Here is a 15,873-nt window from a genome sequence, read left to right on the forward strand (position 1 = left end):
GGCACCTTCGCCCCGCCCTCCGTCGGCCCCGTGGGACCTCCGCCCGCCCTCCGTCGGCCCCGTGGCACCTCCGTCGGCCCCGTGGCACCTCCGCCCGCCCTCCGTCGGCCCCGTGGCACCTCCGCCCGCCCTCCGTCGGCCCCGTGGCACCTTCGCCCGCCCTCCGTCGGCCCCGTGGCACCTCCGCCCGCCCTCCGTCGGCCCCGTGGCACCTCCGTCGGCCCCGTGGCACCTCCGCCCGCCCTCCGTCGGCCCCGTGGCACCTCCGCCCGCCCTCCGTCGGCCCCGTGGCACCTTCGCCCGCCCTCCGTCGGCCCCGTGGCACCTCCGCCCGCCCTCCGTCGGCCCCGTGGCACCTCCGTCGGCCCCGTGGCACCTCCGCCCGCCCTCCGTCGGCCCCGTGGCACCTCCGTCGGCCCCGTGGCACCTCCGCCCGCCCTCCGTCGGCCCCGTGGCACCTCCGCCCGCCCTCCGTCGGCCCCGTGGCACCTCCGCCCGCCCTCCGTCGGCCCCGTGGCACCTCCGCCCGCCCTCCGTCGGCCCCGTGGCACCTCCGCCCGCCCTCCGTCGGCCCTTAGCTACACCCGGTGTGGTCTGGTGCTGCTGGAGACCATCTGCTTCATGGTTGGACGTGTTGTTTGTTCCGTGGTGATATTCTGCAAAGCTTTGTCTGAACTGCCTGACTTCCTGTTTGTAACATCTCCAACTAGTCTGGCTGGATATTTCCTTCTCCGCAGCTTCTGGTTGGTTCATCATCACAATCTTTGCACAAATCCCGTCTTTCATCTCAGTGAGGAGCAAACGCTTGGAGATATTTTCAGCTTCTGGACCAGCATATTTCTCTTGGGAACATCATGTGTTTCTATCAGTCTCTCTCCAGACTAATCTCTCCTGTGGTTCTACAGTTCTTTCTGTTGTCTCTCATGGCTCTACAGTCCAGATTCTTCCCTGTCCAGGTTACACAAAGGTGAGCTGACACTGATTCTGGACCTCTGGACATCTTCTACCCAGAGTTCTGTGGCAATTCCTGACTGACCTCTTGGCTTGTTCCAGGACAATTTCTTGATGCGTTCTGCCCGGGATCATCCACGTAGCTGTGGTTGTGTTAAACATGGAGGTCTTCTAGCTCCCAGATAAGCTGGGAGGGAGGGGGTCCTGCCACGCCCCTATTTCCGGGGCTGTGCCGGGGGGGTCTGGGCTGGCCTGGCATCGGAGGGAGTGCTGCTGGCCCTCGGTGGGGGCCGTGGGGATGGTGGGGGCCGTGGGGATGGTGGGGATGGTGGGGGCCGTGGGGATGGTGGGGGCCGTGGGGATGGTGGGGATGGTGGGGGCCGTGGGGATGGTGGGGGCCGTGGGGATGGTGGGGGCCGTGGGGATGGTGGGGATGGTGGGGGCCGTGGGGATGGTGGGGGCCGTGGGGATGGTGGGGGCCGTGGGGATGGTGGGGATGGTGGGGATGGTGGGGGCCGTGGGGATGGTGGGGGCCGTGGGGATGGTGGGGGCCGTGGGGATGGTGGGGGCCGTGGGGATGGTGGGGGCCGTGGGGGCACCGGACCAGCGGGGACCGTTTTTTGTTTTTTTGTTTTTTTGTCCTCTCCGGTCCAGCGTTCCGTCTGTCCTCTCCGGTCCAGCGTTCCGTATGTCCTCTCCGGTCCAGCGTTCCGTATGTCCTCTCCGGTCCAGCATTCCGTCTGTCCTCTGCGGTCCAGCATTCCGTCTGTCCTCAGCGGTCCAGCATTCCGTCTGTCCTCAGCGGTCCAGCATTCCGTCTGTCCTCTCCGGTCCAGCATTCCGTCTGTCCTCAGCGGTCCAGCGTTCCGTCTGTCCTCTGCGGTCCAGCGTTCCGTCTGTCCTCTGCGGTCCAGCATTCCGTCTGTCCTCAGCGGTCCAGCATTCCGTCTGTCCTCAGCGGTCCAGCATTCCGTCTGTCCTCAGCGGTCCAGCGTTCCGTCTGTCCTCTGCGGTCCAGCGTTCCGTCTGTCCTCTGCGGTCCAGCATTCCGTCTGTCCTCTGCGGTCCAGCATTCCGTCTGTCCTCAGCGGTCCAGCATTCCGTCTGTCCTCTCCGGTCCAGCATTCCGTCTGTCCTCTGCGGTCCAGCATTCCGTCTGTCCTCTGCGGTCCAGCATTCCGTCTGTCCTCTCCGGTCCAACATTCCGTCTGTCCTCTGCGGTCCAGCGTTCCGTCTGTCCCCTCCGGTCCAACATTCCGTCTGTCCTCTCCGGTCCAGCATTCCGTCTGTCCTCTCCGGTCCAGCATTCCGTCTGTCCTCTCCGGTCCAGCATTCCGTCTGTCCTCTGCGGTCCAGCATTCCGTCTGTCCTCTGCGGTCCAGCATTCCGTCTGTCCTCTCCGGTCCAGCATTCCGTCTGTCCTCTCCGGTCCAGCATTCCGTCTGTCCTCTCCGGTCCAGCGTTCCGTATGTCCTCTGCGGTCCAGCGTTCCGTATGTCCTCTCCGGTCCAGCGTTCCGTCTGTCCTCTCCGGTCCAGCGTTCCGTCTGTCCTCTGCGGTCCAGCGTTCCGTCTGTCCTCTGCGGTCCAGCATTCCGTCTGTCCTCTCCGGTCCAGCATTCCGTATGTCCTCTGCGGTCCAGCATTCCGTCTGTCCTCTCCGGTCCAGCATTCCGTCTGTCCTCTGCGGTCCAGCATTCCGTCTGTCCTCTGCGGTCCAGCATTCCGTATGTCCTCTGCGGTCCAGCATTCCGTCTGTCCTCTGCGGTCCAGCATTCCGTCTGTCCTCTCCGGTCCAGCATTCCGTATGTCCTCTCCGGTCCAGCATTCCGTCTGTCCTCTGCGGTCCAGCATTCCGTCTGTCCTCTCCGGTCCAGCATTCCGTCTGTCCTCTGCGGTCCAGCATTCCGTCTGTCCTCTCCGGTCCAGCATTCCGTCTGTCCTCTGCGGTCCAGCATTCCGTCTGTCCTCTCCGGTCCAGCATTCCGTATGTCCTCTCCGGTCCAGCATTCCGTCTGTCCTCTGCGGTCCAGCATTCCGTCTGTCCTCAGCGGTCCAGCATTCCGTCTTTCCTCTGCGGTCCAGCATTCCGTCTGTCCTCTGCGGTCCAGCATTCCGTCTGTCCTCTCCGGTCCAGCATTCCGTATGTCCTCTGCGGTCCAGCGTTCCGTCTGTCCTCTGCGGTCCAGCGTTCCGTCTGTCCTCTCCGGTCCAGCGTTCCGTCTGTCCTCTCCGGTCCAGCGTTCCGTCTGTCCTCTCCGGTCCAGCGTTCCGTCTGTCCTCTGCGGTCCAGCATTCCGTCTGTCCTCTCCGGTCCAGCATTCCGTCTGTCCTCTGCGGTCCAGCATTCCGTCTGTCCTCTGCGGTCCAGCATTCCGTCTGTCCTCTGCGGTCCAGCATTCCGTCTGTCCTCTGCGGTCCAGCATTCCGTCTGTCCCCTCCGGTCCAGCATTCCGTCTGTCCTCTCCGGTCCAGCATTCCGTCTGTCCTCTGCGGTCCAGCATTCCGTCTGTCCTCTGCGGTCCAGCATTCCGTCTGTCCTCTGCGGTCCAGCATTCCGTCTGTCCTCTGCGGTCCAGCATTCCGTCTGTCCTCTCCGGTCCAGCATTCCGTCTGTCCCCTCCGGTCCAGCATTCCGTCTGTCCTCTGCGGTCCAGCATTCCGTCTGTCCTCTGCGGTCCAGCATTCCGTCTGTCCTCTCCGGTCCAGCATTCCGTCTGTCCTCTCCGGTCCAGCATTCCGTCTGTCCTCTCCGGTCCAGCATTCCGTCTGTCCTCTGCGGTCCAGCATTCCGTCTGTCCTCTGCGGTCCAGCATTCCGTCTGTCCTCTCCGGTCCAGCATTCCGTCTGTCCTCTCCGGTCCAGCATTCCGTCTGTCCTCTGCGGTCCAGCATTCCGTATGTCCTCTCCGGTCCAGCATTCCGTCTGTCCCCTCCGGTCCAGCATTCCGTCTGTCCCCTCCGGTCCAGCATTCCGTCTGTCCTCTGCGGTCCAGCATTCCGTCTGTCCCCTCCGGTCCAGCGTTCCGTCTGTCCTCTCCGGTCCAGCATTCCGTCTGTCCTCTGCGGTCCAGCATTCCGTCTGTCCTCTGCGGTCCAGCATTCCGTCTGTCCTCTCCGGTCCAGCATTCCGTCTGTCCCCTCCGGTCCAGCATTCCGTCTGTCCTCTGCGGTCCAGCATTCCGTCTGTCCTCTGCGGTCCAGCGTTCCGTCTGTCCTCTCCGGTCCAGCGTTCCGTCTGTCCTCTCCGGTCCAGCATTCCGTCTGTCCCCTCCGGTCCAGCATTCCGTCTGTCCTCTGCGGTCCAGCATTCCGTCTGTCCTCTGCGGTCCAGCATTCCGTCTGTCCTCTCCGGTCCAGCGTTCCGTATGTCCTCTGCGGTCCAGCGTTCCGTCTGTCCTCTCCGGTCCAGCGTTCCGTCTGTCCTCTGCGGTCCAGCGTTCCGTCTGTCCTCTCCGGTCCAGCGTTCCGTCTGTCCTCTGCGGTCCAGCGTTCCGTATGTCCTCTCCGGTCCAGCGTTCCGTCTGTCCTCTCCGGTCCAGCGTTCCGTCTGTCCTCTGCGGTCCAGCGTTCCGTATGTCCTCTCCGGTCCAGCGTTCCGTCTGTCCTCTGCGGTCCAGCGTTCCGTCTGTCCTCTGCGGTCCAGCATTCCGTCTGTCCTCTGCGGTCCAGCATTCCGTCTGTCCTCAGCGGTCCAGCATTCCGTCTGTCCTCTGCGGTCCAGCATTCCGTCTGTCCTCTCCGGTCCAGCATTCCGTCTGTCCTCTGCGGTCCAGCATTCCGTCTGTCCTCAGCGGTCCAGCATTCCGTCTGTCCTCTGCGGTCCAGCGTTCCGTCTGTCCTCTGCGGTCCAGCATTCCGTCTGTCCTCTGCGGTCCAGCATTCCGTCTGTCCTCAGCGGTCCAGCATTCCGTCTGTCCTCTGCGGTCCAGCGTTCCGTCTGTCCTCTGCGGTCCAGCATTCCGTCTGTCCTCTGCGGTCCAGCATTCCGTCTGTCCTCTGCGGTCCAGCATTCCGTCTGTCCTCTCCGGTCCAGCATTCCGTCTGTCCTCTGCGGTCCAGCATTCCGTCTGTCCTCTGCGGTCCAGCATTCCGTCTGTCCTCTCCGGTCCAGCATTCCGTCTGTCCTCTGCGGTCCAGCATTCCGTCTGTCCTCAGCGGTCCAGCATTCCGTCTGTCCTCTGCGGTCCAGCATTCTGTCTGTCCTCTGCGGTCCAGCATTCCGTCTGTCCTCTCCGGTCCAGCATTCCGTCTGTCCTCTGCGGTCCAGCATTCCGTCTGTCCTCAGCGGTCCAGCATTCCGTCTGTCCTCTGCGGTCCAGCATTCTGTCTGTCCTCTGCGGTCCAGCATTCCGTCTGTCCTCTCCGGTCCAGCATTCCGTCTGTCCCCTCCGGTCCAGCATTCCGTCTGTCCTCTCCGGTCCAGCATTCCGTCTGTCCTCTGCGGTCCAGCATTCCGTCTGTCCTCAGCGGTCCAGCATTCCGTCTGTCCTCTGCGGTCCAGCATTCTGTCTGTCCTCTGCGGTCCAGCATTCCGTCTGTCCTCTCCGGTCCAGCATTCCGTCTGTCCCCTCCGGTCCAGCATTCCGTCTGTCCTCTGCGGTCCAGCATTCCGTCTGTCCCCTCCGGTCCAGCATTCCGTCTGTCCTCTGCGGTCCAGCATTCCGTCTGTCCTCTCCGGTCCAGCATTCCGTCTGTCCTCTGCGGTCCAGCATTCCGTCTGTCCTCTGCGGTCCAGCATTCCGTCTGTCCTCTCCGGTCCAGCATTCCGTCTGTCCTCTGCGGTCCAGCATTCCGTCTGTCCTCTCCGGTCCAGCATTCCGTCTGTCCTCTGCGGTCCAGCATTCCGTCTGTCCTCTCCGGTCCAGCATTCCGTCTGTCCCCTCCGGTCCAGCATTCCGTCTGTCCTCTCCGGTCCAGCATTCCGTCTGTCCTCTGCGGTCCAGCATTCCGTCTGTCCCCTCCGGTCCAGCATTCCGTCTGTCCCCTCCGGTCCAGCATTCCGTCTGTCCTCAGCGGTCCAGCATTCCGTCTGTCCTCAGCGGTCCAGCATTCCGTCTGTCCCCTCCGGTCCAGCATTCCGTCTGTCCCCTCCGGTCCAGCATTCCGTCTGTCCTCTCCGGTCCAGCATTCCGTCTGTCCTCTGCGGTCCAGCATTCCGTCTGTCCTCTGCGGTCCAGCATTCCGTCTGTCCTCTGCGGTCCAGCATTCCGTCTGTCCTCTGCGGTCCAGCATTCCGTCTGTCCCCTCCGGTCCAGCATTCCGTCTGTCCTCTCCGGTCCAGCATTCCGTCTGTCCTCTGCGGTCCAGCATTCCGTCTGTCCTCTCCGGTCCAGCATTCCGTCTGTCCTCTGCGGTCCAGCATTCCGTCTGTCCTCTGCGGTCCAGCATTCCGTCTGTCCTCTGCGGTCCAGCATTCCGTCTGTCCTCTGCGGTCCAGCATTCCGTATGTCCTCTCCGGTCCAGCATTCCGTCTGTCCTCTGCGGTCCAGCATTCCGTCTGTCCTGTCCGGTCCAGCATTCCGTCTGTCCTCTCCGGTCCAGCATTCCGTATGTCCTCTGCGGTCCAGCATTCCGTATGTCCTCTCCGGTCCAGCATTCCGTCTGTCCTCTCCGGTCCAGCGTTCCGTCTGTCCTCTGCGGTCCAGCGTTCCGTATGTCCTCTCCGGTCCAGCGTTCCGTATGTCCTCTGCGGTCCAGCATTCCGTCTGTCCTCTGCTGTCCAGCATTCCGTCTGTCCTCTGCGGTCCAGCGTTCCGTCTGTCCTCTGCGGTCCAGCATTCCGTCTGTCCTCAGCGGTCCAGCATTCCGTCTGTCCTCTCCGGTCCAGCGTTCCGTATGTCCTCTGCGGTCCAGCGTTCCGTCTGTCCTCTGCGGTCCAGCATTCCGTCTGTCCTCTCCGGTCCAGCATTCCGTCTGTCCTCTCCGGTCCAGCATTCCGTCTGTCCTCTCCGGTCCAGCATTCCGTCTGTCCTCTCCGGTCCAGCGTTCCGTATGTCCTCTGCGGTCCAGCGTTCCGTCTGTCCTCTGCGGTCCAGCATTCCGTCTGTCCTCTGCGGTCCAGCATTCCGTCTGTCCTCTGCGGTCCAGCATTCCGTCTGTCCTCTCCGGTCCAGCATTCCGTCTGTCCTCTCCGGTCCAACATTCCGTCTGTCCTCTCCGGTCCAGCGTTCCGTCTGTCCTCTCCGGTCCAGCGTTCCGTCTTTCCTCTGCGGTCCAGCATTCCGTCTGTCCTCTGCGGTCCAGCGTTCCGTCTGTCCTCTCCGGTCCAGCGTTCCGTATGTCCTCTCCGGTCCAGCGTTCCGTATGTCCTCTGCGGTCCAGCATTCCGTCTGTCCTCTGCGGTCCAGCATTCCGTCTGTCCTCTGCGGTCCAGCATTCCGTCTGTCCTCTGCGGTCCAGCATTCCGTCTGTCCTCTCCGGTCCAGCATTCCATCTGTCCTCTGCGGTCCAGCATTCCGTCTGTCCTCTCCGGTCCAGCATTCCGTCTGTCCTCTGCGGTCCAGCATTCCGTCTGTCCTCTGCGGTCCAGCATTCCGTCTGTCCTCTGCGGTCCAGCATTCCGTCTGTCCTCTGCGGTCCAGCATTCCGTCTGTCCTCTCCGGTCCAGCATTCCGTCTGTCCTCTGCGGTCCAGCATTCCGTCTGTCCTCTCCGGTCCAGCATTCCGTCTGTCCTCTCCGGTCCAGCATTCCGTATGTCCTCTCCGGTCCAGCATTCCGTCTGTCCTCTGCTGTCCAGCATTCCGTCTGTCCTCTCCGGTCCAGCATTCCGTCTGTCCTCTCCGGTCCAGCATTCCGTATGTCCTCTCCGGTCCAGCGTTCCGTCTGTCCTCTCCGGTCCAGCGTTCCGTCTGTCCTCTCCGGTCCAGCATTCCGTCTGTCCCCTCCGGTCCAGCGTTCCGTATGTCCTCTGCGGTCCAGCATTCCGTATGTCCTCTCCGGTCCAGCATTCCGTCTGTCCTCTCCGGTCCAGCGTTCCGTATGTCCTCTCCGGTCCAGCATTCCGTCTGTCCCCTCCGGTCCAGCGTTCCGTCTGTCCTCTCCGGTCCAGCGTTCCGTCTGTCCTCTCCGGTCCAGCATTCCGTCTGTCCTCAGCGGTCCAGCATTCCGTCTGTCCTCTGCGGTCCAGCATTCCGTCTGTCCTCTCCGGTCCAGCATTCCGTATGTCCTCTCCGGTCCAGCATTCCGTCTGTCCTCTGCGGTCCAGCATTACGTCTGTCCTCTGCGGTCCAGCATTCCGTCTGTCCTCTGCGGTCCAGCATTCCGTCTGTCCTCTGCGGTCCAGCATTCCGTCTGTCCTCTCCGGTCCAGCATTCCGTCTGTCCTCTCCGGTCCAGCGTTGCGTCTGTCCTCTGCGGTCCAGCGTTCCGTCTGTCCTCTGCGGTCCAGCGTTCCGTCTGTCCTCTGCGGTCCAGCGTTCCGTCTGTCCTCTCCGGTCCAGCATTCCGTCTGTCCTCTCCGGTCCAGCGTTCCGTCTGTCCTCTGCGGTCCAGCGTTCCGTCTGTCCTCTGCGGTCCAGCGTTCCGTCTTTCCTCTGCGGTCCAGCATTCCGTCTGTCCTCTGCGGTCCAGCGTTCCGTCTTTCCTCTGCGGTCCAGCATTCCGTATGTCCTCTCCGGTCCAGCGTTGCGTCTGTCCTTTGCGGTCCAGCGTTCCGTCTGTCCTCTGCGGTCCAGCGTTCCGTCTGTCCTCTCCGGTCCAGCATTCCGTCTGTCCTCTGCGGTCCAGCGTTCCGTCTGTCCTCTCCGGTCCAGCATTCCGTCTGTCCTCTGCGGTCCAGCATTCCGTCTGTCCTCTCCGGTCCAGCGTTCCGTCTGTCCTCTGCGGTCCAGCATTCCGTCTGTCCTCTGCGGTCCAGCGTTCCGTCTGTCCTCTCCGGTCCAGCGTTCCGTCTGTCCTCTGCGGTCCAGCATTCCGTCTGTCCTCTGCGGTCCAGCATTCCGTCTGTCCTCTGCGGTCCAGCATTCTGTCTGTCCTCTCCGGTCCAGCATTCCGTCTGTCCTCTGCGGTCCAGCGTTCCGTCTGTCCTCTCCGGTCCAGCATTCCGTCTGTCCTCTGCGGTCCAGCATTCCGTCTGTCCTCTCCGGTCCAGCGTTCCGTCTGTCCTCTGCGGTCCAGCATTCCGTCTGTCCTCTGCGGTCCAGCGTTCCGTCTGTCCTCTCCGGTCCAGCGTTCCGTCTGTCCTTTGCGGTCCAGCGTTGCGTCTGTCCTTTGCGGTCCAGCGTTCCGTCTGTCCTCTGCGGTCCAGCATTCCGTCTGTCCTCTCCGGTCCAGCATTCCGTCTGTCCTCTGCGGTCCAGCGTTCCGTCTGTCCTCTCCGGTCCAGCATTCCGTCTGTCCTCTGCGGTCCAGCATTCCGTCTGTCCTCTCCGGTCCAGCGTTCCGTCTGTCCTCTGCGGTCCAGCGTTCCGTCTGTCCTCTCCGGTCCAGCGTTCCGTCTGTCCTCTGCGGTCCAGCATTCCGTCTGTCCTCTGCGGTCCAGCGTTCCGTCTGTCCTCTCCGGTCCAGCGTTCCGTCTGTCCTCTGCGGTCCAGCATTCCGTCTGTCCTCTGCGGTCCAGCATTCCGTCTGTCCTCTGCGGTCCAGCATTCTGTCTGTCCTCTGCGGTCCAGCATTCCGTCTGTCCTCAGCGGTCCAGCATTCCGTCTGTCCTCTGCGGTCCAGCATTCCGTATGTCCTCTCCGGTCCAGCATTCCGTCTGTCCTCTCCGGTCCAGCATTCCGTCTGTCCTCTGCGGTCCAGCATTCCGTCTGTCCTCTGCGGTCAAGCATTCCGTATGTCCTCAGCGGTCCAGCATTCCGTCTGTCCTCTGCGGTCCAGCATTCTGTCTGTCCTCTGCGGTCCAGCATTCCGTCTGTCCTCTCCGGTCCAGCATTCCGTCTGTCCTCTCCGGTCCAGCATTCCGTCTGTCCTCTGCGGTCCAGCATTCCGTCTGTCCTCTGCGGTCCAGCATTCCGTCTGTCCTCTCCGGTCCAGCATTCCGTATGTCCTCAGCGGTCCAGCATTCCGTCTGTCCTCTGCGGTCCAGCATTCCGTCTGTCCCCTCCGGTCCAGCATTCCGTCTGTCCTCTCCGGTCCAGCGTTCCGTCTGTCCTCTCCGGTCCAGCGTTCCGTCTGTCCTCTGCGGTCCAGCATTCCGTCTGTCCTCTCCGGTCCAGCATTCCGTCTGTCCTCTGCGGTCCAGCATTCCGTCTGTCCTCTCCGGTCCAGCATTCCGTCTGTCCTCTGCGGTCCAGCATTCCGTCTGTCCTCTCCGGTCCAGCATTCCGTCTGTCCTCTGCGGTCCAGCATTCCGTCTGTCCTCTGCGGTCCAGCATTCCGTCTGTCCTCTCCGGTCCAGCATTCCGTCTGTCCTCTGCGGTCCAGCATTCCGTCTGTCCTCTCCGGTCCAGCATTCCGTCTGTCCTCTGCGGTCCAGCATTCCGTCTGTCCTCTCCGGTCCAGCATTCCGTCTGTCCTCTCCGGTCCAGCATTCCGTCTTTCCTCTCCGGTCCAGCATTCCGTCTGTCCTCTGCGGTCCAGCATTCCGTCTGTCCTCTGCGGTCCAGCGTTCCGTATGTCCTCTGCGGTCCAGCGTTCCGTCTGTCCCCTCCGGTCCAGCGTTCCGTCTGTCCTCTCCGGTCCAGCGTTCCGTCTGTCCTCTCCGGTCCAGCGTTCCGTCTGTCCTCTCCGGTCCAGCATTCCGTCTGTCCTCTGCGGTCCAGCATTCCGTCTGTCCTCTGCGGTCCAGCATTCCGTCTGTCCTCTGCGGTCCAGCCTTCCGTCTGTCCTCTCCGGTCCAGCATTCCGTCTGTCCTCTCCGGTCCAGCATTCCGTCTGTCCTCTGCTGTCCAGCATTCCGTCTGTCCTCTCCGGTCCAGCGTTCCGTCTGTCCTCTCCGGTCCAGCATTCCGTCTGTCCTCTGCTGTCCAGCATTCCGTCTGTCCTCTCCGGTCCAGCGTTCCGTCTGTCCTCTCCGGTCCAGCATTCCGTCTGTCCTCTCCGGTCCAGCGTTCCGTCTGTCCTCTGCGGTCCAGCATTCCGTCTGTCCTCTCCGGTCCAGCATTCCGTCTGTCCCCTCCGGTCCAGCGTTCCGTCTGTCCTCTCCGGTCCAGCATTCCGTCTGTCCCCTCCGGTCCAGCATTCCGTCTGTCCCCTCCGGTCCAGCATTCCGTCTGTCCTCAGCGGTCCAGCATTCCGTCTGTCCTCAGCGGTCCAGCATTCCGTCTGTCCCCTCCGGTCCAGCATTCCGTCTGTCCCCTCCGGTCCAGCATTCCGTCTGTCCTCTCCGGTCCAGCATTCCGTCTGTCCTCTGCGGTCCAACATTCCGTCTGTCCTCTGCGGTCCAGCATTCCGTCTGTCCTCTCCGGTCCAGCATTCCGTCTGTCCTCTGCGGTCCAGCATTCCGTCTTTCCTCTGCGGTCCAGCATTCCGTCTGTCCTCTCCGGTCCAGCATTCCGTCTGTCCTCTCCGGTCCAGCATTCCGTCTGTCCTCTGCTGTCCAGCATTCCGTCTGTCCTCAGCGGTCCAGCATTCCGTCTGTCCTCTGCTGTCCAGCATTCCGTCTGTCCTCTGCGGTCCAGCATTCCGTCTGTCCTCTCCGGTCCAGCATTCCGTCTGTCCTCTCCGGTCCAGCATTCCGTCTGTCCTCTCCGGTCCAGCGTTCCGTCTGTCCTCTCCGGTCCAGCGTTCCGTATGTCCTCTGCGGTCCAGCATTCCGTATGTCCTCTCCGGTCCAGCATTCCGTCTGTCCTCTGCGGTCCAGCGTTCCGTCTGTCCTCTGCTGTCCAGCATTCCGTCTGTCCTCTCCGGTCCAGCGTTCCGTCTGTCCTCTCCGGTCCAGCATTCCGTATGTCCTCTCCGGTCCAGCATTCCGTCTGTCCTCTGCGGTCCAGCATTCCGTCTGTCCTCTCCGGTCCAGCGTTCCGTCTGTCCTCTGCGGTCCAGCGTTGCGTCTGTCCTCTCCGGTCCAGCGTTCCGTCTGTCCTCTCCGGTCCAGCATTCCGTCTGTCCTCTCTGGTCCAGCATTCTGTCTGTCCTCTCCGGTCCAGCATTGCGTCTGTCCTCTGCGGTCCAGCGTTCCGTCTGTCCTCTGCGGTCCAGCATTCCGTCTGTCCTCTCCGGTCCAGCGTTCCGTCTGTCCTCTGCGGTCCAGCATTCCGTCTGTCCTCTGCGGTCCAGCGTTCCGTCTGTCCTCTGCGGTCCAGCGTTCCGTCTGTCCTCTGCGGTCCAGCGTTCCGTCTGTCCTCTCCGGTCCAGCATTCCGTCTGTCCTCTGCGGTCCAGCGTTCCGTCTGTCCTCTGCGGTCCAGCGTTCCGTCTGTCCTCTCCGGTCCAGCATTCCGTCTGTCCTCTCCGGTCCAGCATTCCGTCTGTCCTCTCCGGTCCAGCGTTCCGTCTGTCCTCTCCGGTCCAGCGTTCCGTCTGTCCTCTCCGGTCCAGCGTTCCGTCTGTCCTCTGCGGTCCAGCGTTCCGTCTGTCCTCTCCGGTCCAGCATTCCGTCTGTCCTCTCCGGTCCAGCATTCCGTCTGTCCTCTGCGGTCCAGCATTCCGTCTGTCCTCTCCGGTCCAGCATTCCGTCTGTCCTCTGCGGTCCAGCATTCCGTCTGTCCTCTGCGGTCCAGCGTTCCGTCTGTCCTCTCCGGTCCAGCATTCCGTCTGTCCTCTGCGGTCCAGCATTCCGTCTGTCCTCTCCGGTCCAGCATTCCGTCTGTCCTCTCCGGTCCAGCATTCCGTATGTCCTCTCCGGTCCAGCGTTCCGTCTGTCCTCTGCGGTCCAGCGTTCCGTCTGTCCTCTGCGGTCCAGCGTTCCGTCTGTCCTCTGCGGTCCAGCGTTCCGTCTGTCCTCTCCGGTCCAGCATTCCGTCTGTCCTCTCCGGTCCAGCATTCCGTCTGTCCTCTCCGGTCCAGCATTCCGTCTGTCCTCTCCGGTCCAGCATTCCGTCTGTCCTCTCCGGTCCAGCATTCCGTCTGTCCTCTCCGGTCCAGCATTCCGTCTGTCCTCTGCGGTCCAGCATTCCGTCTGTCCTCTCCGGTCCAGCATTCCGTCTGTCCTCTCCGGTCCAGCATTCCGTCTGTCCTCTGCGGTCCAGCGTTCCGTCTGTCCTCTCCGGTCCAGCGTTCCGTCTGTCCTCTGCGGTCCAGCGTTCCGTCTGTCCTCTGCGGTCCAGCGTTCCGTCTGTCCTCTGCGGTCCAGCATTCCGTCTGTCCTCTCCGGTCCAGCATTCCGTCTGTCCTCTGCGGTCCAGCATTCCGTCTGTCCTCTGCGGTCCAGCATTCCGTCTGTCCTCTGCGGTCCAGCATTCCGTCTGTCCTCTGCGGTCCAGCGTTCCGTCTGTCATCTGCGGTCCAGCATTCCGTCTGTCCTCTGCGGTCCAGCGTTCCGTCTGTCCTCTGCGGTCCAGCATTCCGTCTGTCCCCTCCGGTCCAGCATTCCGTCTGTCCCCTCCGGTCCAGCATTCCGTCTGTCCTCTCCGGTCCAGCATTCCGTCTGTCCCCTCCGGTCCAGCATTCCGTCTGTCCCCTCCGGTCCAGCATTCCGTCTGTCCTCTCCGGTCCAGCATTCCGTCTGTCCTCTGCGGTCCAGCATTCCGTCTGTCCTCTCCGGTCCAGCATTCCGTATGTCCTCTGCGGTCCAGCATTCCGTCTGTCCTCTCCGGTCCAGCGTTCCGTATGTCCTCTCCGGTCCAGCGTTCCGTCTGTCCTCTGCGGTCCAGCATTCCGTCTGTCCTCTCCGGTCCAGCATTCCGTCTGTCCTCTGCGGTCCAGCATTCCGTCTGTCCTCTGCGGTCCAGCATTCCGTCTGTCCTCTCCGGTCCAGCATTCCGTATGTCCTCTCCGGTCCAGCATTCCGTCTGTCCTCTCCGGTCCAGCGTTCCGTCTGTCCTCTCCGGTCCAGCGTTCCGTATGTCCTCTCCGGTCCAGCATTCCGTCTGTCCTCTGCGGTCCAGCATTCCGTATGTCCTCTCCGGTCCAGCGTTCCGTATGTCCTGTCCGGTCCAGCGTTCCGTATGTCCTCTCCGGTCCAGCATTCCGTCTGTCCTCTGCGGTCCAGCGTTCCGTATGTCCTCTCCGGTCCAGCGTTCCGTCTGTCCTCTCCGGTCCAGCGTTCCGTATGTCCTCTCCGGTCCAGCGTTCCGTCTGTCCTCTCCGGTCCAGCGTTCCGTCTGTCCTCTCCGGTCCAGCATTCCGTCTGTCCTCTGCGGTCCAGCATTCCGTCTGTCCTCTGCGGTCCAGCATTCCGTCTGTCCTCTGCGGTCCAGCATTCCGTATGTCCTCTCCGGTCCAGCATTCCGTCTGTCCTCTGCGGTCCAGCGTTCCGTCTGTCCTCTGCTGTCCAGCATTCCGTCTGTCCTCTCCGGTCCAGCGTTCCGTCTGTCCTCTCCGGTCCAGCATTCCGTATGTCCTCTCCGGTCCAGCATTCCGTCTGTCCTCTCCGGTCCAGCATTCCGTCTGTCCTCTCCGGTCCAGCGTTCCGTCTGTCCTCTCCGGTCCAGCATTCCGTCTGTCCTCTCCGGTCCAGCATTCCGTCTGTCCTCTCCGGTCCAGCGTTCCGTCTGTCCTCTCCGGTCCAGCATTCCGTCTGTCCTCTCTGGTCCAGCATTCCGTCTGTCCTCTCCGGTCCAGCATTGCGTCTGTCCTCTGCGGTCCAGCATTCCGTCTGTCCTCTGCGGTCCAGCATTCCGTCTGTCCTCTGCGGTCCAGCGTTCCGTCTGTCCTCTGCGGTCCAGCATTCCGTCTGTCCTCTCCGGTCCAGCATTGCGTCTGTCCTCTCCGGTCCAGCATTCCGTCTGTCCTCTCCGGTCCAGCATTCCGTCTGTCCTCTCCGGTCCAGCATTCCGTCTGTCCTCTGCGGTCCAGCATTCCGTCTGTCCTCTCCGGTCCAGCATTCCGTCTGTCCTCTCCGGTCCAGCATTCCGTCTGTCCTCTGCGGTCCAGCGTTCCGTCTGTCCTCTGCGGTCCAGCATTCCGTCTGTCCTCTCCGGTCCAGCATTCCGTCTGTCCTCTCCGGTCCAGCATTCCGTCTGTCCTCTCCGGTCCAGCATTCCGTCTGTCCTCTGCGGTCCAGCATTCCGTATGTCCTCTGCGGTCCAGCATTCCGTCTGTCCTCTCCGGTCCAGCATTCCGTCTGTCCTCTCCGGTCCAGCATTCCGTCTGTCCTCTGCGGTCCAGCGTTCCGTCTGTCCTCTGCGGTCCAGCATTCCGTCTGTCCTCTCCGGTCCAGCATTCCGTCTGTCCTCTCCGGTCCAGCATTCCGTCTGTCCTCTCCGGTCCAGCATTCCGTCTGTCCTCTCCGGTCCAGCATTCCGTCTGTCCTCTCCGGTCCAGCATTCCGTCTGTCCTCTGCGGTCCAGCATTCCGTCTGTCCTCTCCGGTCCAGCATTCCGTCTGTCCTCTGCTGTCCAGCATTCCGTCTGTCCTCTCCGGTCCAGCATTCCGTCTGTCCTCTCCGGTCCAGCATTCCGTCTGTCCTCTGCTGTCCAGCTTTCCGTCTGTCCTCTGCTGTCCAGCATTCCGTCTGTCCTCTCCGGTCCAGCATTCCGTCTGTCCTCTGCTGTCCAGCATTCCGTCTGTCCTCAGCGGTCCAGCATTCCGTCTGTCCTCTGCGGTCCAGCATTCCGTCTGTCCTCTGCGGTCCAGCATTCCGTCTGTCCTCTGCGGTCCAGCATTCCGTCTGTCCTCTGCGGTCCAGCATTCCGTCTGTCCTCTGCGGTCCAGCATTCCGTCTGTCCTCAGCGGTCCAGCATTCCGTCTGTCCTCTGCGGTCCAGCATTCCGTCTGTCCTCTCCGGTCCAGCATTCCGTCTGTCCCCTCCGGTCCAGCATTCCGTCTGTCCCCTCCGGTCCAGCATTCCGTCTGTCCTCTGCGGTCCAGCATTCCGTCTGTCCTCTGCGGTCCAGCATTCCGTCTGTCCTCTCCGGTCCAGCATTCCGTCTGTCCTCTGCG

At 62.7% G+C, this 15,873-nt stretch overlaps 1 protein-coding gene across 1 annotated transcript in view; it reads left to right on the plus strand.

Annotated features, from left to right (window-relative positions):
* Positions 1-1,249: 1,249 nt before the first annotated feature.
* The window catches only part of LOC306765710 (syntaxin-1B-like), a gene marked incomplete at both ends in the record, with an annotated part of 139,875 nt that continues 125,251 nt past the window's right edge, over positions 1,250-15,873 (plus strand). The window contains one exon of the mRNA XM_079253195.1: positions 1,250-1,531. Coding sequence (XP_079109321.1) covers positions 1,250-1,531 — 282 coding nt within the window. The remainder of the gene's footprint in view (positions 1,532-15,873) is intronic.

This window comes from Telmatherina bonti (assembly GCF_933228915.1).
Source record: "Telmatherina bonti genome assembly, chromosome: 14".
Classification (NCBI taxonomy): domain Eukaryota; kingdom Metazoa; phylum Chordata; class Actinopteri; order Atheriniformes; family Telmatherinidae; genus Telmatherina; species Telmatherina bonti.